At 53.0% G+C, this 26,443-nt stretch overlaps 2 protein-coding genes across 2 annotated transcripts; one reads left to right on the top strand and one right to left on the bottom strand.

Annotated features, from left to right (window-relative positions):
- The first annotated feature begins 973 nt into the window (after positions 1–973).
- On the top strand, positions 974–13,763 carry POLR2C (RNA polymerase II subunit C). The gene is made up of 9 exons (XM_004744249.3): positions 974–1,140; positions 1,324–1,373; positions 3,731–3,799; positions 4,172–4,224; positions 11,100–11,228; positions 11,660–11,711; positions 11,933–12,101; positions 12,231–12,305; positions 12,801–13,763. Exons 1-9 carry the CDS (start codon positions 1,055–1,057, stop codon positions 12,943–12,945), a joined length of 828 nt encoding a protein of 275 aa, XP_004744306.1. The 5' UTR covers positions 974–1,054; the 3' UTR covers positions 12,946–13,763.
- Positions 13,764–14,083: 320 nt separating this feature from the next.
- On the bottom strand, positions 14,084–26,443 carry DOK4 (docking protein 4). The gene is made up of 9 exons (XM_004744250.3): positions 21,786–26,443; positions 20,974–21,221; positions 17,294–17,401; positions 17,018–17,132; positions 16,618–16,737; positions 16,333–16,522; positions 15,487–15,625; positions 15,246–15,369; positions 14,084–15,141 (listed from the first exon to the last, which is right to left on the bottom strand). Exons 2-9 carry the CDS (start codon positions 21,037–21,039, stop codon positions 15,023–15,025), a joined length of 981 nt encoding a protein of 326 aa, XP_004744307.1. The 5' UTR covers positions 21,040–21,221; positions 21,786–26,443; the 3' UTR covers positions 14,084–15,022.

Raw genomic sequence — 26,443 nt, forward strand, 5'->3', positions numbered from 1 at the left:
GCACACGCCCTCTCAGTGCCAGTTCTGTCTGTCTCAGGAAGAGGGTCATCCCCAGCTAAGGAAAACTCTTCATCTCCTCTCTTACTCTTCTGCCCCTTAAATGTAGCTCCTGCTAAGTTCTATTTTAGAGCCTCTTCTCTGTTAGGAGCAGCTGCCCATTCAAACCTTTCTCTACACAGTTGGGGGGCGGGGGGCTTTAGTAATCTCTACTGAGCATCCACTGATGAGGGGCACACTGCCAGGCATGCGGAGATGAGCCCCCCACCCACCTGCCACAACCACACAGATGCTGATGATGGACTGAAGGGAAAGGTCTTGGAACCTCCCGAAGTTTCAGGAGGGCGTGAGCCAGACTTTGCTGAAGCATACTTATGTTCATCCGTAAGTGTGTAGATTTACTTCATTTTCTTTCTTTTTTTTTTTTTTTTAAAGATTTTATTTGTCAGAGAGAGCGAGAGCGAGCACAGGCAGACAGAGTGGCAGGCAGAGTCAGAGGGAGAAGCAGGCTCCCTGCGGAGCAAGGAGCCCGATGTGGGACTCGATCCCAGGACACCGGGATCACGACCTGAGCCGAAGGCAGCTGCTTAACCAACTGAGCCACCCAGGCGTCCCTTACTTCATTTTCTTAAAGGGGTGGTAATATGTTTCCTATATTTAACCTGCTTTCTGTCAATAGACAAGTAGTTTTGTTATCTTTGTTACAGTGCTGCAGGGAACGCCTCCGCACGTGTATCTTTGCCTACAACTGCAGCCGTTTTCGTAATACGAATTACTATAAATGTTATTGTTGAGTCGAGGGCGTGCACAGGTTTTGCCAATTCCCACTGCCCCCCCCCCGCCCCCTTCGCCCCAACCCCGGGTTGAACCTGGTGCGCTTAAAAAGCAGGTGTAAGTGTAAACCGTGGGTTCTGAAGCGGCGGCCTCCGGGCGGCAGGTGGCGATGTGAGCGCTAGTCGGCGGAAACGGCGCGGCCCGCGCTGACCCACTTCCGGCGGCAGCGGAGGCCGTGGCGCAGCGCAGGTGAAACCCAGGAGCTGGTGGGTCTTGAGGCACGATGCCGTATGCCAACCAGCCCACCGTGCGGATCACGGAGCTCACCGATGAGAATGTCAAGTTCATCATCGAGAACACGGACCTGGCGTAAGACCTCTGAGGAAAGAGGCCGGCGGCTGTGGGACGCGCGGGGCTGGAGCCCGGGCCGGGCGGGTCGGGTCCTTTCTGAGCTGGGTCCCCGTAGTGGGGCTTCCGCTTTGGGAACCGTGGGCGCGGGGCCTCGGCGTCCAAGATGCGGCGCCTTCATGCCGCTTGGTTTTCATCCCTCAGGGTAGCCAACTCTATACGAAGGGTCTTCATCGCCGAGGTGCCCATAATAGGTAAGTAAAACCCGCCTGTGGTGGCCAGATCCCCCCGCACATCTTAGGGCTCCTGCTCCTAGCGCTTGGTTGTGGGGGCGGGTAGCTGGGAGGGGCTCTGAGAAGACCGCAGTGTTGTAACCTTGGCTGAGGGACACTAGGGCCCACTCTTACATTGCTGTGGTTTTCTCCGTAACGTTGGGACGTTGGTAGTACTTACAGAGTGATGGCAAGGATTAAGTGAGGGAATTTCTACTAAATGCCTTGTGTTTAGTGCCCAGTTAAGTTCCTTTTACGAGCCCGTTCCTTCAGCTGCACTCACGGAACATGTAAGTGCCAGGCAGTGAGCTAGGAACTGGGAATGCAGAGCCAAATAGTGCAGGGTTCTTGCCCTCATGGAACGCACAGTGCAGTTACAGGACAAAGGCGAATCCACAGATAATAGTACTGCGGGACAGACGTGGATCAGTAAGTAGTTCAGAAGTAGAAACACGGGGCTGTTGCTGTGCCCAGAGGAAGGAGGATGTGCTGTGCTTCCAGCCACCCTGCCGCGGGTGTTTTTCACATTTATAAGTATGTTACACTTTCTGAGTGTCCGCTCAGAGTTTGGGTTGGAAAAAGAAATGTAATTCCTATCTGCTGCACGCCTAAGGAAGTAAGCAGGCCGAATGATTGGTGAACAAGAAAACACTAGTCTCCACCGCTACACATGTCCAGTCAGTTCTTCACTTAGAGCTTAGAGTGCTGGTCCTCCCCCTCCCTAATCACTTCATGTTTCTGTGCCTCAGTTTCATCATGAGTAAAATAAGGGAGTCGATCTTTGTTTGTTTGTTTTTTAAGATTTTGTTTATTTGACAGAGCACACAAGCAGGGGTGCAGCAGGCAGGGAGAGGGAGAAGCAGGTTCCCCGAGGAGCAGAGAGCCTGATGCGGGGCTCAATCCCAGGACCCTGAGATCATGACCTGAGCCGAAGGCAGAGGCTAACCCACTGAGCCACCCAGGTGCGCCCCCCCCCACCCCCGTCTCTTGATTTTTGGCTCAGGTCGTGAACTTATGGTTGTGAGATCAAGTCTTTCATCAGATTCTGCTCAGCGTGGAATCTCCTTCTGCCCCTTCCGCATTCATTCCATGTCTCTCTCAAAAAAATCTTTAAAAAATATCTGTATATATGACAAGTGTCTTTAGTCTGGACAGTTTTGTGAGGGAGGAGCTTGTAGGGAGGGAGTGTTGGTATCTGTATCTTGGAGGTCAAGCAAAGCTTTATAGGAGGCTCAGAGGATTTTACCTGCAAGGGAGAGCATCAGGGTATGTGAGATTGGGGGAGGGGCTTGGAGGGAGTAAGGAGGCAGAGTCAGAAATGCTTGGCTCATGGTCCTTTGGCTTGGGTTGGGGAAGCAGTAGAAAGCATAGGACAAAGCAGATTGGGACCTAACTGGCTGGTCCTCTTCTGACTTCTTCCATTCCTAGTGTCCATGCCCTTTGGTGGTTGGCCATTTGATTTATGAATTTGTCTGAATGCAGATGTTTATTTGTGAATGAATGAATGAGTATGTGCTTAAGTCAAGTGTGTGTGACAGTACAATTCTTACCCTTCTTTTAGTCATTGCTGGTAAGAATTCGGTTTGGGGCACCTGGGTGGCTCAGTGGGTTAAAGCCTCTGCATTCAGCTCGGGTCATGGTCTCAGGGTCCTGGGATTGAGCCCCACATCGGGCTCTCTGCTCGGCTGGGAGCCTGCTTCCCCCTCTCTCTGCCTGCCTCTCTGCCTACTTGTGATCTTTGTCTGTCAAATAAATAAATAAAATCGTTAAAAAAAAAAAGAATTCGGTTTGATACTTAGTGTACTGTGCCCATTAAAGGAATTCTCTAAACATTAGTCGGTTGAGTGACAATAAAGTGTTACAGTTGGGTGATCTGGTCATTGCATCATAAAATGAGATATGGGCCATAAGTCTGTCTTTGAGATTTTCCCTGTCTTTGAGATTTTCCCTCAAAGGGAAAATCTTGGATTTTCTTGGATTTGTTCTTGGATTTGGTGTTGACATGAATAGCAGACGTAGATGCTTCTCACAGAGATCCTCAGTTCAGAGAAACATGTTCCCACTCCCATGGATATTTTCTAAGTCAGTATTTTGTGTGGGAAAGAGGCCTCCCCTGCATTAAATCTGCCTGAGTAGGGAAGAGGGGAGGGTGTTGCATGTGGTTCTTGTTAAAATGCAGATCCCTGGTCCCCACTTGAGCTGCAGAATCAGCCTTTGGCAGCCTGGCCTACGCTTCTGCGATTTAGTAAGCATCAGGTGTTTCTTAAATCTTGAACCACTGCTGTAAGTCTTTAAGTGAATTTGGTGGCTAAACTGTGTCTGTTTTCTTTATTTTTTAGCCATTGACTGGGTTCAGATTGATGCCAATTCCTCAGTCCTTCATGATGAGTTCATTGCTCACAGACTTGGTGAGTACCAGATTTTTTTTTAATATTATTTCCTTTTTTTTTTTTTTAAAAAGGTTTTATGTATTTATTTGACAGAGAGAGATCACAAGTAGGCAGAGAGGCAGGCGGGGTGGGGGAAGAGCAGGCTCCCCGCTGAGCAGAGATCCTGATGCGGGGCTCATTCCCAGGACCCTGAGATCATGACCTGAGCCAAAGGCAGAGTCTTAATCTACTGAGCCACCCAGGCGCCCCATAGTGTGAGTTTTAGAAGGTGAAAGGGAGGGGACTGTGATTGGTATCAGAGGAGGAAGCCTCCTCACTCCCAAGGGTCTTTCTAGGTTCTCCTTCTCTCTTGGTTTGGACTTCTTTAAAGCGCTTCTTTGTTTCTTCCAGGACTAATCCCCCTCACTAGTGACGACATTGTGGACAAGTTGCAGTACTCCCGGGTATGCTGTGTGATTGGGTGAAGGGGGGCGAGGGGCAGGGCGTGGGGGAGTTGAGCTCTTAGAGGCATTGTCCCGATCTCTTACTTCTAGCTGTTACAAAGACTGGGGTTGTTGCCCAGACCCTAAGTGGACATGGGTCCCCGAGCGGACATAGATTGGTGGGGCTCCAGGGCACTGGGGAGTCTCTCCAGCCAGCCGCACAAGACCAAGTACACTCCAGAATACCCCTTTATACTGAACGGTGCGGACTGCCTTTTCAGACTGATATGTTCAGACTCTGCTTTCCAGGGTTTGTCTTCCCAGTGACAGGAGCCTGGGAAGCTAAAGGAAGTCAGCGGAGGGTTGGGGGCTAGGGAGGCATGAGGGTGAGAACAAAGGGAGTGAGAACTGTTCCCCACATTAAGACCTGAGGGACTGGAAGGCTGGTGTCTGTGCCTCTCCCCTAGATGATGCTCGTTAAACATGGCCCCTTCCTCAAGGGTTGTGTTTGTTCTCTGATGATACGTTAACAGGCTTTGTACTGGGCAGGAGCCGGACAGGATTAGGTTCCCTGCTTCCTTCCTCCAGGGCTGCGTTAGGTAACAGCTTGAGGCTTCCCTCTTGGTGGCTTTGGGTGATCCTGAATCAGCCCATTCTCTAATATTCCCAGGGGCACATCATTTTGTGGTAGCTAATTTGATACCTTATAAATCTGTTTTTTTTAATTTTTTTTTTTTTTAATTTATTTGACAGACAGAGATCACGAGTAGGCAGAGAGGCAGGCAGAGAGAGAGGAAGGAAAGCAGGCTCCCTGCTGAGCAGAGAGCCTGATTCGGGGCTCGATCCCGGTGCTCCATCCCAGGACCCTGGGATCATGACCTGAGCTGAAAGCAGAGGCTTTAACCCACTGAGCCACCCAGGCGCCCATGTTTTTTTAAAGAGAAGTTTAAGAACACAGAACTGTGGAGCTCATCTGACGAGAACTCTTGCTCCTGTCAAATAACTTTTCATAGTCTAACATTTTGGCACTATTTGCTTCACATCTCCAGGTTTTTGTTTGTGAGAAATGAAACATCAGGGGCACTTGGGTGGCTCAGTTGATTGTCTGCCTTCAGAAGCTCAGGTCATGATCCCAGGGTCCCGGGATTGAGGCCCACATTGGGCTCCCTGCTCCCTGGGAAGTCTGTTTCTTCCTCTCCCATTCTCCCTCCTTCTGTTCCCTCTCTTTCTCTGTCTCTCTCTGTCAATAAATTAAAAAAAAAATTTTTTTTAAGAAAAATAAAAAGAAAGAAACCTCACAGATATTGATGAGGATAGTTTTACAACCAGTTGAAGAGCAGTTTGGCAATGTCTTGGGTAAAGATATGCATGCCCCAGGACCTAGCAATTCCATCCATTACATTTTTTTCTAGTGTTGACTGAACAAAGATGGTATGGATTCCTCTACCCTTTTTTGGCTTTTTCTCAAAATCTACAGAAAAGTTAAAAATCTCCAATAATAAACAACTATTTAGTTTTTCACCTTTAGCTGCCAATTGTTAATATTTTGCTATATTAGCTTTATTTTTCCTACCCATTTTTTTGCTAAACCATTTGAAAGTTGCAGATCCCATGACACTTCTCCCCTCACTACTTTAGTATGCTTGTCCTTAGAGTAAGGATATTTTCCCACACATCCACACTGTGATGCCTAGAGTATTAGCAATAATTTGTTATACTTGTGCACAGTCCTTATCCAGATTTTCCTAGTTGTTTCCCACATGGGCTTTCTTGATTTTTTTTGTTTGTGGTCGGTCATTCATCCAAAATTCATGCATGCATTTGGTGGTTAACCTCTTTAGTCTGTTAATCTCAGATTCCTCCCCTTTTGTCATACATATATTTTGTTGAGGTTGTCTACCTTTTCATATTTTTAATTTCCATGACATTTTGATTTTTTCCATTTCATATTTTTAACAGTTTGGGGGTTTTGTTTTTTATTAACATATAATGTATTATTTGTTTCAGGGGTACAGCACTCAATGTAGAACCTACCCTCCCCAATGTCCATCACCCAGCCACCTATCCCACCCATCCCCCTCCACTCCGGCAACCCTCAGTTTGTTTCCTGAGAGTCTCTTAGGATCTGTCTCCCCCTCTAGTTTCATCTTGTTTCATTTTTTTCCCTCTCTTTCCCTATAATCCTTTGCCTTATTTCTCAAATTCCACATATCCGTGAGATCATATGATAATTGTCTTTCTGTGATTGATTTATTTCACTTAACATAATTTCCATCCACATTGTTAAAAATGACAAGATTCCTTTTTTTTTTTTTTGATGGCTGCAGAATATTCCATTGTGTGTGTGTGTATGTGTGTGTGTGTGTGTGTGTGTATATATATATATATATATATATATATATATATATACCATATCTTTATCCATTCATTCATCTGTCAGTGGACATCTGGGTACTTGCTATAGTTTAGCTCTTGTGGACATTGTTGCTGTAAACATTGGGGTGCAGGTGCCCCTCCAAATTACATTTTTTATCTTTGGGGTAAATACCCAGTAGTGCGATTGCTGGGTCATAGGGTAGCTCTGTTTTCAACTTTTAGAGGAACCTCCATACTGTTTTCCAGAGTGGCTGCACCAGCTTGCGTTGCCACCAACAGTGTACGAGGGTTCCCCTTTCTCCGCATCCTTGCCAACATCTTTCATTTCCTTACTTGTTAATTTTAGCTGTTCTGACTGTTGTGAGGTGGTATGTCACTGTGGTTTTGATTTGTATTTCCCTGATGCTGAGTGATATTGAGCACTTTTTCACATGTCTTTTGGCCATTTGGATGTCGTCTTTGCAGAAATGTCCGTCGTTTTTGCCCATTTCTTGACTGGATTATTTGTTCTTTGGGTGTTGAGTTTGATAAATTCTTTATAGATTTTGGATACTAGCCCTTTATCTGGTATGTCATTTGCAAATGTCTTTTCCCATTTTCCCATTTCGGTTGTCTTTTGGTTTGTTGACTTTTTGTCCACAAAAGGAACACTTTTTGTCCACAAAAAAGTGTCCTTTGCTGTGCAGAAGGTTTTTATCTTGATGAAATCCCAGTAGTTCTTTTTTGCTTCCTTCCCTTGTCTTTGGCGATGTGTCTAGGAAGAAGTTGCTGTGGCTAAGCTCAAAGAAATTGCTGCCTATGTTCTTCTCAAGGATTTTGATGGACTCGTGTCTCACATTGAGGTCTTTCATCCATTTTAAGCCTGTTTTTATGTGTGGTGTAAGGAAATGGTCCAGTTTCATTCTTCTGCATGTGGTTGTCCAATTTTCCCAACACCATTTGTTGAAGAGACTGTCTTTTTTCCATTGGACGTTCTTTCCTGCTTTGTCGAAGATGAGTTGACCATAGAGTTGAGGGTCCGTTTCTGGGCTCTCTAATCTGTTCCATTGATTTGTCTGTTCTTATGCTTCTACCATACTGTCTTGATGATTATAGCTTTGTAATAGAGCTTGAAGTCTGGAATTGTGATGCTGCCAACTTTGGTTTCCTTTTTCAACGTTCCTCTGGGTATTTGGGGTCTTTTCTGGTTCCATACAAATTTTAGGATTATTTGTTCCATTTCTGTGGAAAAGGTTGTTGGTATGTTGATAGGGATTGCATTAAATGTGTAGTTTGCTCTAGGTAGCATAGTAGAACTTTTCACAGTATTTGTTCTTTCATTCCATGAACATGGAACGTTTTTCCATTTCTTTGTGTCTTCCTCAGTTCTTTCATGAGTGTTCTACAGTTTTCTGAGTACAGATTCTTTGCCTCTTTGGTTAGGTTTATTCCTAGGGTTTTGGGTGCAATTGTAAGAGGGATCGATGCCTTAATTTCTCTTTCTTCTGTCTTGTTGTTGGTAGAAATACAACTGATTTCTGTGCATGGATTTTATATCCTGACACTTTACTGAATTCCTGTATGATCCTAGCAGTTTGGGGGTGGAGTCTTTGGGTTTTCCACATAAAGTGTCATATCTCAGAGTGAGAGTTTGACTTCTTCTTTGCCAATTCGGATGACTTTTCTTTCTTTTTAGTGTCTGAAAGCTGAGGCTAGGACTTCTAATACTTTGTGTTGAACAGCAGTGGTGATAGTGGACATCCCTGCTATTTTCCTGACCTTAGGGGAAAAGCTCTCAGTTCTTCCCCATTGAGAATGATACTCGCTGTGGATTTTTCATAGACGGCTTTGATGATATTGAGGTATGTACCCTCTAGCCCTACACTGTGAAGAGTTTTAATTGAGAAAAGATGCTGTACTTTGTCACATGCTTTTTCTTCATCTATAGAGAGTACCATGTGGTTTTTGTCCTTTCTTTTATTAATGTATTGTATCACATTGATTTGTGGATGTTGAACCAACTTTGCAGCCCAGGAATAAATCCCACTTGGTTGTGGTCAATAATCCTTTTAAACTTGCTGTTGGGGGGCACCTGGGTGGCTCAGTGGGTTAAGCAGCTGCCTTCAGCTCAGGTCATGATCTCAGGGTCCTGGGATTGAGTCCCGCATCAGGCTCTCTGCTCAGCAGGTAGCCTGCTTCCCTGTCACTTTTTTCTGCCTGCCTCTCTGCCTACTTGTGATCTCTGTCAAATGAATAAATAAAATCTTTAAAAAAAAAAAAAAGCCTCTGCCTTCAGCTCAGGTCATGATCTCAGGGTCCTGGTATCGAGCCCCACATCGGGCTCTCTGCTTAGCGGGGAGCCTGCTTCCCCCTCTATCTCTACCTGCCTCTCTGCCTACTTGTGCTCTCTCTTTAAAAAAAAGAAAAAAAACCTTACTGTTGGATTCTATTAGCTACTAGGTTGGTGAGAATTTTTGCATCTGTGTTCATCGGGTTCTCTGTGATTCTCCTTTTTGGTGGGCTCTTTGATTTTGGAATCCAGGTAATGCTGACCTCATAAAATGAGTTTGGATGTTTTCCTTCCATTTCTATTTTTTTGGAACAGTTTCAGGAGAATAGAAATTAATTCTTGAGAAAGGCTTCTAACACTATATACTTTCCTGTCAGGACTGCCTTTGCTGTGTCCCACAGATTTGGAACAGTTGTGTTTTCATTTTCATTTGTTTCCATGAATTATTTTAATTCTTAATTTCCTGGTTGACCCATTTATTCTTTAGCAGGATGCTCTTTAGCCTCCATGTATCTGAGTTTTTTCCAATTTTCCGCTTGTGATGGAGTTCAAGTTTCAAAGCATTGTGGTCTGAAAATATGCAGGGAATGATCCTAGTCTTATGGTACTGGTTGAGATGTGATTTGTGACCCAGGATATGATCTATTCTGGAAAATGTTCCATGTGCATGAGAGAATTTATATTCTGTTGCTTTTGGATGGAATGTTCTGAGTATATGTGAGGTCTGTCTGGTGCAGTGTGTCATTTAAAGTCCTTATTTCGGGGCGCCTGGGTGGCTCAGTGGGTTAAGCCGCTGCCTTCGGCTCAGGTCATGATCTCAGGGTCCTGGGATCGAGTCCCGCATAGGGGCTCTCTGCTCAGCGGGGGGCCTGCTTCCCTCTCTCTCTCTTTCTGCCTGCCTCTCCATCTACTTGTGATTTCTCTCTGTCAAATAATAAATAAAATCTTTAAAAATAAAATAAAATAAAATAAAGCCCTTATTTCCTTGTTGATCTTTTGCTTGGATGATCTGGCCGTTTCAATGAGGGGGTTGTTAAAAATCTCCTACTATTGTATAATTGTTGATGGATTTCTTTGATTTTGTTATTAATTGGCTTATATAATTGGCTGCTCCCACGTTAAGGGCAAAAATATTTACAATTGTTAGATCTTGTTGGATAGACCTTTAAGAATAAGTATGATATAGTGTCCTTCTTCATCTCTTACTAGTCTTTGGTTTAAAATCTAATTTGTGTTAAGGATTGCCACCCCAGCTTTTTCCCAATGTCCGTTAGCATGGTAGATGGTTTTTCAGCCCCTTACTCTAAATCTAGGGGTGTCTTTGTTTCTGAAATGAGTTTCTTGCAGACAGCATATTAATGGGTCTTCCCTTTTTTTTTTAATTTTTTTACCAAATGTGGGTCTTGAACTTGTGACCCCGAAATCGAAAGTCGCATGCTCCAAGGACTGAGCCAGCCAGGTACCCCCTCCATTTCATATTTCTGCTAAAGCTGTAGTTTGCCTTCCTGCCTCACCTGTGTATGACTGCAGACTATCCAGGTGTGGCCCCTTGTTCTTCCTTCTCATCTCAAAAACATCAGAAGCAGGTTAAAGTTTCCTGCTGGTTTGAGGGGGAGAACAGTTGGCTTAGTTACATTCCAGTAACTCTTCTTGTCTGAAGTTACACTGTAGGTGGTGGTCCCTACGAGGGGAATGGGTTGTTTCCAGGATCAGTTGCTTAAAGAACTGTGGATAATTATTGAAACTAGTGATGGTTACATGGTCATAGCCTTTCATACTCGCTCTGTTCTTTTGAATCTGAAATTTTCCATAAGGGAGAGATTTTGTTTTTAAGAAAAGGTAAGTAGTTTAGAACTTGAAATGTACTTTTTTGTGTTGTGCCCTGGATCATTTTATTTTAAACTTTGGTGACCTGCCCAAGTCAGTCCACTTAGTTTAGGGGAAGCCCTATGAAGCATGAAAGCATCGTTCCCTCAGCGCCTTGATTCTCTGTAGAAGAGCACCCCAGGGGCCAGGGTGGGCTGTTAGCACTCCGCGAAGGAGAACGTGGGCATCAGTGGGTATAGGTGGTCTCTAAACTGGGAAGTGCCTGCATTGAGCAGCCCCTGAGAATGTGCACCAGATGGACACGGCTCACCCATGGCTGGCCGTTTTATAGATGGAGAAAGGGAAGGAACCAGGTATGAGAAACGGGGAGCTCAGGATTCCCCATCTCTCCATGGACCCCTTCCAGCTTCTCTTCCTCCCTCAGGACTGCACGTGTGAGGAGTTCTGCCCCGAGTGCTCAGTGGAGTTCACCCTCGACGTGCGGTGCAATGAAGACCAAACTCGTCACGTCACATCTCGAGACCTCATCTCCAACAGCCCCCGGGTCATTCCAGTTAGTGTCTCACCACATCCTCCTTATCCTCCTCCTCTGAGCTCCAAGTGGGCCAGACTCGGATGGTGTTAACAAGATGTGGTTTCCCTGGTGTTACCCTCTGCTTTCTTCTCAGTCTGGGGTCTGAAAAGTACTAATAATTCTGGATACTAGCTAGTGTGGACAGTAGCACTGTTGGGGTCCTGCGTCCCCCAAGCACCCTTTTAAAGACCTTGGTACCTTTTTGACTGAGAAAGTTGTCCCCGTGCCTGGAGATGGGGATCAGAGTCCAGCCCCAGTGCCGATCTAGCCCTAGGAGGCACTTCTTTCCCCTCTCCCCCCGCCATTCCTAGGCCTCCTGGCCTGGTGTGGCAGATGCTCGAACATTGTTGCTGGAAGAGGTAATTGGGAAGATGAGCCGCTAACCCCGTCTCTGTTTGGGCTCCCTTTAGGTGACCTCTCGGAACCGAGATAATGACCCCAATGACTACGTGGAACAGGATGGTAAGGGGCTGGAAGGCGCATGCGAATGGCTACTGATTTGTCATTTTGCAGGCCAGTCGGAGACAGGGACCTGACACAGCCTCTTACAGTGATTGGTCTCCTTGTCAACTGACCTTGAGCTATTTTTCCGGATTCTGTGGTTTTTCCAGTGACATTCCAGGTCAAAACTCAGGGGACCGTGTGTCTGCTGGCCCTTGGCTGACTTACACCTCTCCCCGCAGACATCCTCATTGTCAAGCTGAGGAAAGGCCAGGAGCTAAGACTTCGAGCCTATGCCAAAAAGGGCTTTGGCAAGGAGCATGCCAAGTGGAACCCTACTGCAGGGGTGGCTTTTGAATATGATCCTGACAATGCCCTGCGGCACACGGTGTACCCCAAGCCCGAGGAGTGGTAAGTTCTCGTTGGGAGGGAGGGCGGGCCTTTACAGGGGTTTGGTGTGGACCTGGCTCCGAGGGGGGGGGGGCGGCTCACAGCAGATGGCATCAGTAGCTGCCCCTGCTGACCTGTGTTTGGTCTCAGGCCGAAGAGTGAGTACTCCGAGCTGGATGAAGATGAGTCCCAGGCTCCCTACGACCCCAATGGCAAGCCAGAGAGGTAAGACCCTCGTCTGGCCCCTGAAAGTGAAGCGTGGAAGAACATAGGGTTTTGGTGCAGGCCCTGAGCTGGGGAGACATCCCGGTGCCCGGGAGCTGAGGCAGGATGGAGAACTGCAGAGCCCATGCCGCGTGCACGTCCCAGGGCAGATTATCCTCCCCTCATCATTGGGGGACGGAGGAGCCCTCCAGTTAGCCACTCTGACTCTGCTGCTACTGACTCAGTCCCCAGAGAAGGGACCAGCCCAGAGCGAGAAAGGGACCGGTCTTCTGATGGTGAACAGCAAGCTTTTTGAGGTGGCTTGGCCTTCCTGAAGTCCTCTAGTGTGTAGTAGGACTGCTGTTAGGAAGAGGCTGGAATTCAGCTCTGGGCCAAAGCCACGTTCTAGGCTGAAAGGGAGTCAGGACCCAGAAGGGAGAGAGCATGATCCAGGGCTGAAGCTTGGGCTAGCCGGCCTGCCTCATGGAGGGCTCTTAACCCGACTCTTCCTCTTAGGTTTTACTACAATGTGGAGTCCTGTGGCTCTCTGCGTCCTGAAACCATTGTTCTCTCAGCCCTCTCTGGATTGAAGAAAAAGCTGAGTGACTTACAGACCCAGTTAAGCCACGAGATCCAGAGTGATGTTCTAACCATAAACTAGTGGCAGCTCACCTGTTCCAGCAAGAGGGGTTCTAGACCGGCAGCTGGCTCTCCAGTCTCTTCAGAGATACCTGTAGCCTCTGGGGTGGCCAGCTGTTGCTTAGGCCTCTTGGCAAGCCATCAGTAACCGTAGGAAAGTAGCTGAAGGGGGAGGGGTCCCCTCCCAGCTTTGCTCCATTGCAGACAGATGGCCCCGGGGTGCCACTGGTATCTGAGTCCAGACAGGTTTTTACTAGACATTAGCATCCTGGCCCTGCCCCCTGATTGCCAGCAGCACCCCCAGATCACCCCTTCAGCCAGTTTCCTGACATACCTGGGTAGGGTGAGAACTGCAGGGTAAGACTCACCTCTTCTGGTCATTTCAGGTCTTCAGCCCCTTTCTAAAAGCTCTCACCATTGTACCTTGGGCGTCTGGTGTCAGGACTGAGTGCTGGAGCTATCGGTCCAGCTCCCGGCCCAAGCCAGCCTACAGGCATTTCACTCAAACCCCCGAGTGGCCCAGACTTGAGAACCCTTAGTAAATGGTGTTAAGACTGTGGCTGTCCCCCTCCCCAGATGAACCCTGTGTGTCTGCATTCACTGCCAGGGGCCTGATTATTTAAGTTCACAGGCTGGGGAGCAAGGGCCTTAAGGGAGGTCTGGCCTTGACCCCTTAGCCCTAGAGGTAGAATCACCCCCAAGGCAATTAATTAGGCCATCTAGAAGGAGAAGCCAGGAGAAAACTGGAGACCTGCTACAGAAAGGAAGGGATATTTATTAACAGGAGTTGTCTTTTTTAAAAGTTTTTATTTTTGGCAATAAAGAGCACAACATAATCTCCTTCATGCGTCATCGTGCCACTAACTTGAGCCAGCCTGGCCCTGCCTCCCTCTCCCAGGCCTTTGGGTGGTCATTCCCTGGGTCAGGTTTGGAGCCGAGCTGGCTGTGGCCCCCTCCCCAGATCCAGGGCTCTCCAGGAGGGGCCTCTGGCTGGATCGTCCTGCCACAACTTGAATAGTGGTTATTTACAACAGGGTCTGTTCCCACAAATCAGAACCCAAAAGTATTAAAAAACAAAACAAAAACCCACACACGCAACCAAAGGTTTGATGGGAGTATAAAGATAGCCCTTCTGCAAGGTAGTCAATAAATACCAGCACTAGAAAATCAATTGCTTTAATTGCATTTCAGCAGGGAGCCTCAGCACCATGTGGGGAAGAGGAAGTGGGAAGGGCTCCGTTTCTGAGTGCTTTAGGCTGACCAGAGGGTGGCCAAACTGGGCAGAGGGGCTCCCTCTGCTGGGCCCTCGCCTGCCCTCGGTCAGTGAGAGGGGGCAGCAGGGGTGCTCCCCACAGCAGTCCTGCCTTCCCCGGCCAGCCCTCAGGCAGGGAAGAGCTTGGGACTGGCCACCCTCTGCCTGGCTGAGGGAACCAGCACCCCTGGCCCTGGGGTATCTTCTGAGCATACTAAGCAGGAAGGAGTCTTGGCAAAAACTACATTTTAAAACCAGATTTTCACGTGAGGTATCAACCAGATGTCATCTCTGTTTAAAACTCCCAAGTGCAAGGCTGCCGAGTGGCACCATAGAAGCTCAGATCCTTCCTTTGCTGCTCCAGGCCCAGAGGAAGGGAGAGCCACCTGCCATTGTAGCCGCTGGGCTGCCTGGGGAGAGCTGGCTACCACCTCAGGCCCCAGCAGCTCCAGCGCGTCCAGGCAGTGGGGGGAAAGGGAGGGCTTCCCACAGAGGACAGGAACAGCTGCCCTCATGTTCAAAAACAGCCTGACTGGGACCTGGTCATGGGATTAAAAAATGTGTAGGTGGGGGGGGAATCTCATTAATATAGAATATGTCATAAGCCATATATATTAAAATCATTAATAGTATATAGTCCCACAGTAGCTCCAGCCCCTTGCACATGCTCTGTTGGTGTGGCCAGCCCTGTGCCTTGGTCCAGCCTCACCCGTGGGAGGAGGGAAAGGACCACTTGCTCCGTTTTTCCAGGCTCTTGGCCAGCAGCCCCCCAAGGCTGTCCTCAGTAGGCTGCAGGCGGCCCTACCACAGGGCCCACAGCAGTCCTTGCCATGCACCAGCCCTGCCGTCACTGGGCTGGGGTCTTGGCCTCGCTGCTGTCCCCCTGGCTGGGCTTTGGCTTTAGCAGGATGAATCGGTTGAGGAGGTCTGTTTCTGAGCTGGCCTGGGCTGCCCCATACCCCTCACCTGTGGATACAGAGGCAGGCTCAGGCCTTTGGGTGCAGGTCAGCAGGCCCCCGTCTTCCGCAGATCCTGGTGGCCAGGGAGCAGGGGGCCCCACAGGGACTCACCGGCATAACTAGAGGCCTCAGCGATATTCTGGGAGCCTGTGATGTGGTGCCAGTAGGCGCTGCGGGGCAGCATGGTGGTGGGCGTGCAGGGGTACGAGTAGTGTTCCGTGCCCTTGTTCAGCAGCTGTGGGGTGGAGAAGGGCGGGTCCCTCCCATTAGCTCTGGGGGCCGTGGCTCCCTCCTAGATGCCCACCCTCCAGCCTCACCGGCACCCCAGACTGGCTGACTCCCGGAGCCTCACCCGCACATTCTTCTCCATCTCTAGCAGGACACGCTTGTGTTGCTCAGCAATGGCCAGGGTGGCACTGTGGACCCTTTGGTAGATCTGTTCCCCTTCCTGGGTCTGAAAGGTGTACAGCCCTTCCCCAGCATCGCACATCCTAGGCACGCGAGAGGCACAGAGGGCGAGGTATTGGGGACTGGGTTACACACATGTTTGGCCAGGCGCTCCGGCACCACCCGATGGCTGCATCCTGTGCCCTCTGGGGAGCAGGTGGGGCTGTCTACACAGCCCCAACCTGCCTGGCAGTTTCTGGGTCCCAGAGGAGCTCAGTGCTTTATAAGACTCCGCCCACTCAGCCTTCTCTCTCACCCTCTGGTCTGTGTACCGGCACAGTTTCCTCTATTCCAAGTTTTCTCAAACCATTTTGCAGATGAGTAAACAGGCACACAAGAAGGTTGGTAACCGAAGCCAGGTTATACAGAGGATCACGCACAATGTAAGTCTGGGCCCGCTGGCTCCAGAGTTCAAGTTCTAGGTTACCCAATCCTCACCATCATTCTATAGAGTGGGTACTTTTATGATCCCCTATTTGACAGTGAAGAAACAAAGCCTTGGTCCACACCTCTAAGCACCAGCACCAGCTCTGACTTGAGCACAAACAGTTTGACTTTTGGTAAACAGCTGCACTCGACCTGGCTGGCATGAGCCTCAATGTTGTCAGCTGTAAAATGGGAATCTTAGGTTCCCTTCTGGTTTTCTATGCTGATAAAGAACTAAAGCTCCCAGCACCATGTGTGACAGAGTGAATGGCAGCCAACAACATACCACAGTGGGTCAGGGTAGGGGGAGGCGAGAGTGTCCTACCGGCCAGCCTCAAAGGTAAAGCGTGTGGCATCCCGGCCATAGCGACGCAGTGAGCAGAGGGGCCACGAGACAAGCTTCACGCGGGGGTTGTGTATGTCCCAGAGGTAGATGTTCTCGTGGGTGATCTGCAGCTTGCACTCGCCATACACATCCAGGTTGGGGCAGGGCAAGAGGAAGACGTTGAAGCGGTCTGGAGTGGGAGAGGAGCAGGCCTGGAGCCTCCCTAGGGGAGGACTCTCCTCCCTCCCCCTCTCCTCCCGGCCACCTGCCAGCACCAGACCTCACCTGTCTGCTCACACTGCACTCCTGGGGCCAGGAGGTCTGGCTCTCCCAGACTGATGTCGTTGAGTCGTGAACCCAGACACTCCACGGACAGCGTCTTGTACCATTCCTCTGCCTCCAGCTCTAGAGAAAGTGGTACCTCATGCCAGCCCAGGGTCCCCCAGCAGCCCACCCTATCTGCCTCAGCCTGAAGTGTCCCGCTGTGCAGGGCAGGGAGGACAAGGCCAGTGGATTTGGCCTGTTTCGCCTTGTCCTGGGGACCTGCTTCCTCCCCTACTTTCACCCCCACACATCATACCAAGCTGGGGCTGGTCCTGCTCTGCCTCCTCCCCGCTGGACCACTGGACCATGACTGGCCCGGGGCAGGATGGATGGATGGAAGCCTTCAGCCCCAGCTCCTCACCTGAGTCGCAGGTGAAGGTACGTGCCGAGTCGTCAGTGAATATGATGGCCACCGCCTGCCTCTTGGTCTCCTTGGGGAGCCTTGTGACACACTTGACGTTGCTGATCTCGGTCACCTGGGACAGCATCCACAAGGGACTAAGGCAGGCTGGCGCGCCTCCCACTACATCCCTGCCCCCCAAGTTATGCCACCCCCAGGAGGGTGCTCCCAGACCTCAGGACTCTGCAAATCATCACTGCTTACAGCCTGGGCCAGTTAGGGCCCAAGACCCCTAACCTTGGGGCAGCCTCGGAGGCACACGGACTTCTCATCGGGATACTTCTCCAGCCGCTGGGGCCCCTTGCTAGAGGATTTCCGGAACACCAGCCAGCACCTCCGGTAGATCTGCGAGGTGGCGAGATGGCAAGGGGATCAGGGCTCCCGTGACCGCTCCCACCCAACATGACCCTGAAATTACCCTTGCCTACCACAGGGGGCAGTGCTACACAGCCTTCCCCAGAGACCCACCCAGGAGAAAACCTGGGGAAGGCGAACACCACTGGCATTGACGCCCCCTCCCCGAATTGAGAAAATAGGGGTTTGTTTCTTCACTGGCTCTGAAAGGCTGTTCCCCAAATGGTGCTCTGAATCACCATGTACTGTGCGTTTGGCTCTAAGCTTAATATAAACAGCCACCACATACTGAATGCTTCTGATTTGTACTTCTTAGTGCTCCTCACAGTTAACCTCAGGTCCCTCTTGAGGTTGGTTTATCATCTGCCCTTCACAGAAGGGGCAACTGAGGCACCAAAAAGTTAAGTCCCAGCTGATACAATGGTGGAACCGTTATCTTAAAAAGGCTGGCTAGGCCCAGAGCTGATACTCAGAGCCCATGAAATAAACATTCTGTCTAGGGCTCCTCTGTGCCAGCCACGATGGAGGAGTGTCCTAGGGGCAGGGATAGACCCTTGCTGGGGCTTATGGCCTGCACATCGCCCCAGCCCTTGTTCTCGGAGCCAGCAGAGGGCTCTGGATGGGCATCATACCTGCCCCTCGAATCTCTGCCTGCCCCTTCTTTGTTCTGAGGCCCTGGAGTGTGGGGGGCCAAGGATTCGTTCCCTGTTCCAGCTGGGACACCAGAGGCTCTCACAGATAAAGGGGCAGAGTCTAGAACCTGGGGTTATCCCAGAGCACAGTGCCTCTCCAGGCAAGTTTCCCTCCTGTCCAACCACTGCCAATGACCCTTTGCCTAAAGCCACCTACATTTCCTGTAGCATTACACACTACTCCAGACACATAAGGAACAGGGTGCAGGATGCTGACCACACTCCAGGCTACGGGGCAAACTGCTTGTCAAACCCCATAAGGGTTGGCCTAGCCACCTGCCCAGGCTGCTGGCCCTTCCTGGCCCCCTCCATCCCAGGCGCTCTTCCAGCCCAGAGTCTGGCTGGGATGCACCCACCACCAGCAAGCTCTCCAGAAGCCTGGCAGAGCCCACTAGCAAGGAATCTCTGGTTCACTCTCCCACTGGCAAACTGTAGGGAGCCTGAGGGCTGCCAGAGCAGAGTGGAGGAAGCAAGGGGCCCACAGCCCCAATCCCACAGCCCCTCCATGCTCTGCTCTGCCACGCGTACACCAGGTCCTGGACAGGCAGGACCCCAGGCCTGGTGGGCCTAGGCGGCCCCCATGCCAAGAAGCCACTTAGAACCAGGCCATTAATGGCTCCTATCTGGGACTATAGGAGGCATCTCTGTCCCCGTACCCGTGGCCCTGGCTCCCGCCCTGGCCTGTCCACCCAAACCGCAGCAGCCTCAGCTCTCTGCTGGGAAGCTCCTTTAGGACAGAGGCTGTATTCTAGTCTCACACTCTTCCCTCCCATCCTGGCAACCTTGCTAGCACAGCTCTGCTGAACAAGTGAGTGACCATACGAGGAGCTCATGAATGAATGGATGGAGGAGTGAACGAAGGCAGCCCACCCAGATATGCCAGCTTGGGCTCCGTGCAGCCTGCAATGTTGGGGCAGAAGGCCCAGGGGCCTGAGCACCCTGGTTGCTTGGTTACACACACACACACACACACACACACACACACGCATGCACAGCCCCAGGGAGCCACTATGCTCAAGAGCCCTCCTTCCCCACTTCTCCTGGTCTTTGATCAGCACTTCAGAACCAGAAACACTCTACCACAGCTCTGCCAGAGGAAGGCCCTGGCGGGGTCTGCTCGCCGGTTCTTTCCGCCCCTCCCAGCTCACCTTTGGGAGCTGAGACAAGAGCCACCCTGGGACAAGAATGGCTAGGGGGCTGAGCCCCTCACATCAGGCCTGCGGGGGGAAGCTGAATCCCCCCAGATAGAGGGAGACCCAAACTCGGCCTTGCCAGCCACACCCAGGCTCCCAGCTCCTCCTCTGGCTGCCCACCTGTAGGCCACTTGGTTCCCAGGTCTCCTGGAACAGGTCTGATACTGAGCCCAAGTGGCTGCCTCAAGGGGCATCCCTTTCTGGTAAGCTCTACCTATACAGGGCCGTGGCCCAGCTGGCCCCTGGGTCCACAGGAAGGAAGACCCATCCTAGAAGCTGGGCCCCTATTCCCTTGGTCCCCCACCTCAGCTTTCAGCTTCTCTCCTTGTTCTGTGCTCCAAATGGGCTCCATCCCTCTCTCAGCACAACAGCAAGGCAGGTGATGCCCATCAGGGCCCCATCTTCTGGGCTGGAACCCAGGCTGGGATACAAATTCAAATCCAGCTAAGCTTCCTGACAGGCCCCCAGCTCGGCCATTGCACTCAGCCAGGACAGAACACACCCCATTGCCACCCCCTGCCTAAGGCCACAGGAGGGGAGGACCAGCAAGAACCATCCCTCTACAAGGCAAGAACCATCCCTCTACAAGGCTAGTCCTGTTCCGTCTGCGATCCAGGCAGGGAAGCCCTATCAGAGCCCTATTCCTCCTCCACCTCATTCAGGCTGAGCCAAGGAAGCCTTGAGCAGTCTGATCCCACCCCACCCCCACCGGGGCAATGGGGGAGGGGAGGAAGAAAGAGACAGGAGACCGGGAAGAAGCACAGACTTGGGCCACCGCTTTCAAGAGGTTACCTTCCTACTGGGGAGGGTGCGGCTACCAGGACCCCTCATTGGAGGTGGGGGAGGGTCAGCAGGGGAATAGAGGCAGTTCTAGGACAACCTCACCAAGATTATTATGTTGGTCCCAGGAGGCCCTCCTCAGGCCCTCTGGGGAGGAGGGGGGGAGGCCATCCACACCAGGATCACGGTAAGGTGTGTCTGAGGCCTCATACCCACAGACCCTTTGAGCCCCCAGCTCCGGGCCAAGCACCCCGCAAGTGAGCAAGGAGTCACCGCCAACAACTCGGATAAAAGCAGCCTGTCCCAGAGCCACAGGCCATCCTGCCCTCAGTTCCCATTCATAAACCACATAAATACCAGCTTCCCAACCTCTGCGCCCTCCCACCCCTGCCCTGCCCCACCGCCGACCACTCTCCGCTGGAAACACTTCTTTTTAACAGTGAAAGCAATAACTAAGATAAATGCACAAGGGCCCGCACACAGAAAGCCCCGGGCAGCTGGGGGAGACGAGGGACTTAAAAGAAAAGAGGCCAGGAGAGGGGAGGGGAGAGGCGGGGAAGCGAGGCGGCGGCGGCGGCGGCGGCCCGCGGGCGGCCAGGGGAAGTACGAGGTGGGTCTCGGGCTCCGACGCGGCACCGCAGCTCCCGCCGCTCCCGCCGCCGCCGGCCGAGCCGCAACTTCAACAATGGCCGGGGAGCCGCCTGCCCGTCGGCGGCCACCGCTGACCCGGCTGCTGGGACGCCGGCCAGGCCGGCGGGGGCGCGGGCGGCACATGCGGGGCGGCCGCCGGCCAGAAGCCTCGAGACCACAAGTGCGCGACGCCGGCCCCGCGGGCACCCCCCCCCACCCCGCCCCCCGGACTCCGGCCAGCCCCCCCCCACCCCGCCCCGCCGCTCACCCCCAGCTTCCTGCTCTTCATCTTCACGTAGCCTTGCTTGACGATGTCGTTGAAATTGGTCGCCATGGCTGCCCCCCCGACCTGGGGCTCCGGGGCGCCGGGCGGGCGCGGGGAGGGCTGCCCAGGTGGCCGGGGGTTCCGGCTCCTCCGATCACCTGTTCCCGACGCTCCGTCGGGGGGGCCGCGCCGGCCGCTCCTCACCTCGTCCGCCTCAGCATTGTTCTAGCAGCTCCTCTGCCCGGCGCCTGCTGGAAATGAAAATGACAGGGAGATTAGACAGTGACATCTTTCTCTTCCCCTGGCTGTCTCGCTCCTTTTTCCTTCCTCTTCCCACACTCCTCCCTCCCTCCCTCCCCCCGCCCTCCTTCCTTCCCTTCCCTCCCCACCCCGGGACGGCAGAACCATTCAGGAAAACCGAGGTGGAGGCAAGCAGCGAGGAAAATGGTCCAGCCCAGTCCCCTCCCTCACGGCTGGGACTGGCGGTTAACCCCTTCCTGGGAGGACTGGCACTGGCTCCCGCTGTGGAGCTGGGGACCGAGGGAGGTGGCCTGGGAGCTGCAGTCCCGTCCCATCTCCCGTTACAACTCTGGAGTGGACTCCCGTTGAGGGGCCCAGGGCCTGGCCCCCCTCCTATGCTCAGGAACCTCACAGGAGAGCCTTCCAAGAGAGGGGAGGCAGGGGTTCCCCGGAGATGGCACAGAGTCTGGGATCAAGTGAACCCCACACTCCCTGGGGTTCCTTTAGGACAATTTGCTTGGTCAGGCTCAACAGACCCCCTCCCCGAAGCCCCTCTGCCCCACCCCACTCTATACCTGCTTCTCTCCAGCCCCAGGCAGGCTGCGAACCAAGCCCACTCAGGCTCTCCTCCCGGCCCCTGGAACTCTTCAGCAGCTCCGCTGGGTGCTGCTTCCTGGGTGGGAGGGCAGAGTCCGGCGGGGCGGGCCCCCAGATAAGCCTGAGGAATGTGCTGGGCCGGCTGGAGGTGGCCACTGTGGAGGCAGTCACCTCGGCCCGGCCCTGTGCTAGGAAAACCGGCTGGTCTGCGCAGGGCACAGGGAATGCAGCGCCCCTCGTTCTGGGCATGGGCAGGGGTTAATTACAGAGAGAACCGGCAGTCATCTGGCTCTGGGGACTGCCTCTGGGGCTGAGGACACAGCCAGAGAGCCAGGAGGAGCACCAAGGGGAAGTCAACACGGAGTGGTGGGGGGTGGTGGCGGGAAGGGGATGCCAGCAGGGCCGCTCAGAAGTGGGCAGATAAACACATAGCTGGGACTCAGACAAGGGGAGGCAGGGCTGTCTCAGTAATGACGCAGCCCAACACACCCATTCTACAGATGGGGAAAAGAAAATTCTCCAGAAAGGATAAGCAGCATGGCTAAGGTCACACCGCAAGTCTAGGGCGCAGCCAACAATGAATGAGAAGTGTCAGAGCAGGCGATGGATGAAGGCAGGCCCAGGGTGGTAAGAAGGTCCTGTGGCCATCTCTGGCTGCCTACCAGCACCGAAACCCTCTCTGCCACCCAGACACAGCAGCAGGGTCTGGCCGGCACCGTGCCTCCCCCACCGCCACCTACCCACACACCGTGTCTCCAGGATTGCTAGGTGGGAACAGAGCAGCATTTCTGGGGTCAGCTGGGCATCTGTGCTACCAGGATGAAGCCCTGGGGCTGGCGTGCTACTGGATCTGCCAGCAACGCGGCATTAATTACTCTCTGGGAGGACTGTCTGTGGAGTCCCTAACAAGGAACAGATGGGCCTACCCCAGTGGGCACACACAAACAAGGGGAGGGGCGGAGAGGGGATTGCTCCCCTAGCCTATTTGCACCTGACAGCCTCCTCCGCACACCCTCAGCTGCCTCTCTGCCCACTCACTCCCTCTATCCCAGCCTTCTGGGGCCCAGGACCCTCCCAGATGGGACACCCAAGGGCTCTGCTTGCCTAGGGTCCCCTCCCCAGCACTGATCCCAAACAGCCCTGCCACACCTGGGCTCTGGCCAGCAGGGACTGGTAAGTTTTCCCAGCTTCTCTGCTACTGCCTTCCCGTGGGGCTGCCTTGCCCCCATGGCCAGGACCAGCTCCCTACAATTCCTCTCCAAGATGACAGCAGGCTGGCCACTGGCCACAAGGCCTCTGAGTCCACTCAAGGCCGTCTGGGGAGTGGCACAGTCAGGAATGTGAATCTAGTGGCCTGGAAGCTCTGGGCACCCACTTTGCTTCTCTGTGCCTCAGTTTCCCCATCAGTAAAAAAATGAGAATAAATCCACCTACTTTAAAAGAGGAAATAAATCCATGGGCACCTGTCTGCCCACTTGGGACCCAGAGCTTCTGCCTTAAAAACTAAGGCTATTTTTATTTCGAATGCTGTGAAACCGCCAAAACCAAACCTTCCACCTGCCTGGCGCAGGCCTCTTGTCAGGGCTCCACCAACCGGCTACCTGCCCAGGTGACTGTGATGCTACACTCTCAGGAGCACCACTGCTGTGTTTGTCCAAGCACAGGTCCATTCCCCAAGCCCTAGAGTCAGCCCCGCAGAAATAAACCAGCAAAAGAGCAAAATTCCACAGGAAGCCTGGGTGGCAAAAGGCTTGGCAGCTCACCTGGCCGCACTCAGTCCCTAGTGGAGTTTGCAAGACCAAGACCCAGCCCGGGACCCATGGTGGTACAGCAAAGGGGAGGGGGGAAAGGCCAACAGGTGGACCCACAAATCTGACAGGCAGTGGGATCAGAACCCAGCACACACACATCCCCCTGAGGGACTGCACTGCATGAAGCTGGAGAGGGGGTGCCCACAGGGCCTGTGCCCTGTCCACAGGGGCATCAAGGAGTGTAGCACTGTTGCTGGGAAGGCCAGGAACAAGGCTGAGGCCACTTTCCCCATCACTGATGAGCGGTACCATCTGCTCTGCCTCTCATGAGCCCGCCCGCAGCTGGGAAGAATGCCCCACTCATTCAAGGCCTGAGGTCTCAAACCTGGAAGCTCCACTCTCAACAACCAGAAAACCTAAGCAGAGTACCCAGCAGCCCCCTCAGTCCTGCAGGAGGGGAGCAGGGCCACCCCATTCCCCCTACCCAGTTTGGCATCAACATGGCCAATCAACGAGAGACAGGACCCACCCTGAGCCAGGCCACCAAGGGCTCCTGTCCAGAGAGAGCCAGACTCCAAGGCCCCTTTCCCCAGGTCTCCCCAGGAAGGGCAGGTGTCCTGGGGGGCGGGGGCAGGGGCAGGGATACTCCCTGGTGCCCAGCAGAGCTGCGGGACAGGGTGCCCCCTGCCCACCTGCCCCCCTAGGACAGCCAGCTCTAAGCACTCCCTCCCCGCACCTGGATTCTGCCTGGAGGCTTTGGCTCCAGAACAGAGGCTACTTGCTGCTGGTGGCAGCCAATGGCTGAGTAGGAGCGGCTGCCTGCCTGGCTGGGCCTCCCCGCCCCATGCCAGATAGGATCTTATCAGGGCTTCAAGGACAGCCCTACCTGGACAAGCTGTCATCTAGCTGTCTCGCCCCCTGGCAAAGATCCTATCGCAGGATTCTCTCTGGCACCAGGGACATCTCGCATCACCTGTACTCAGGTCCCCTCTGCCCTGGTATGTTTGTCAGCAGGAGCCAGGAGAGGATTCTCCCCTTCCACCCTCTGCCTCCACCCCTGAAAACCCCTCATGGGGAACCACCAACTCAAACAATACAGGTCTTACCCAAGGTGGGTGGCAAAGACAGACCTGGACAGAGAGGAACAGAGGGAGGAGGGAACATCGGAACAGCCATGGTGTCCTGGGCCCTTAGGTTGGGAAAGTGATGCTACGGGGCACACACCACCGCTCTGCTCTCTCCTGGTCCCTCGCCCACCCCTCTGGCCACATTTCCTTGCTGCTCATGTGCATGGCCTCCTATCTGTTCCTCAAGATGCCTAAATCCTCCCCATGCGGGAACCCCACAGTTGCTGTTCCACACCTACAACACTGTTCCCTCAGACGGTCCAAGGTTCATTCCACCGCCTCATTCAGGTCTCAGCTCAAATGTCACCTCCTCCTAGAGGGCTTCCCTGACCAACCTGGCCAAAGAAGCCTGCCAGTCAGTCTCTATCCATCACACACATCACTACAGAATTGTCTTGTTCCTTCATCTATTTATTCCTTTCCTACTTGGCTGTTCTCAGTCTCCTAGAACACTCTAGAACATCAGTGCCTTGTCAGTCTAGTTATACGTAGCTCCATCCCAGGGCACAGACTGGTGCCTAGTGCAGAGAAGGTGCTCAGTAACTGGGGCCTGAAAGCTAATTCTCTCCAGCATTTGTCCTTCTCATCCTTCCTCCCACCATCAACCATATCCACCTGGCAGGACCCAGCTCAACTTCCAGAGGCGTGTCAGCAGCTATGGGCTCCCACTTTGCTGGGTCCCAGGGCTTTCAGAGGGCTGACTGCCAAGGCCAGCAAGCTGTTGTTCCTGGAAAAACAGCGAGACCCCGGACCCAGTTCAGTTCAAAGCTGCCTCAGGGGACAGAATACTGCTGACACTGTGTCCAGGCCTGGCCAGGCTGCCCCACCTTGGTCAGGGTTGTGCCCTGCCCAGGAAGGGAGAGCTAAAAGTAACCAGCGCCCAAGCACAGAGAGGCAAGCAACTGGGTGGGAGGGGGCACAGGTCCTGACAACCCATCCCTGAAGAGGAGTAGAAATGGCCTGTGCTTGAGACCCAGCTTTCTCGCAAGGGGCAAGAAAAAGAATCTGTATTAAACAAGACCAGCCTCTAAGGACTGCCTTGGAGCCTGCGGGGCCTCTCACTGCCCTTGACTTGCAGACCCCTAAAGCCCATGCTCCATGCAAGTATCCCGGCAACTAACCGGCCCCCGCAGCTTGCTTGGTGCTGGCCGGCTCAGAGGCCCTGCTCTGCCCACATCACCCAGGTGCTCAGCCTCTGCTCATCCCGCTTTGCAGTGACAGAAAACATTTCACTGGAAGCAGGGCCTTGGGGACTCTGGGGGAGAAGGCTGACTGTCCCCCAGAGCCACAGGAGGAAGGTTCAAGGAAAGGAGGGGAGCTGGCCATGAGCTTCAAGCTGGAGGATAGCAACCATTTGCAGGCGGGGGTGGGCAGTGGGCAGCTGGGGTAGAGAAGTCTCTTGGAGTTTGGGGGGGCTGAGAGACAGCAGCCCATGGGGAGCAGGAAAGTGGGGAGGGTGGGGGCTGGGATATTCCCCCTGGGGATGGCAGGCCCAGAGCAGCGAGCACAGGAGCCTGGGCTTCTCCGAAGGCGATTGTGGGGCAGGGGTGAGGGCAGGCCCTGACCTGGGCTTCCCTGGAGAAGAGAGCTGGGGTAGGTGGAGCTCGGGGAGAGTTTCAGGGGCCCGGGGGATCCAGGGGAGGGATTTTGGGGGCGGGTCCCTGAGGGCCCCTCCGCCGACAGAGTAGGTAGGTCCCATGAGCTTGGAGAGTTCCCAAGCTGGGGTCGCCTGAGGGTCTCGCGGGCTCGGGCTCGGCC

Source organism: Mustela putorius, unplaced genomic scaffold (genome assembly GCF_011764305.1).
Source record: "Mustela putorius furo isolate JIRA1106 unplaced genomic scaffold, ASM1176430v1.1 tig00000174_pilon_pilon_pilon, whole genome shotgun sequence".
In the NCBI taxonomy this organism is placed as follows: domain Eukaryota; kingdom Metazoa; phylum Chordata; class Mammalia; order Carnivora; family Mustelidae; genus Mustela; species Mustela putorius.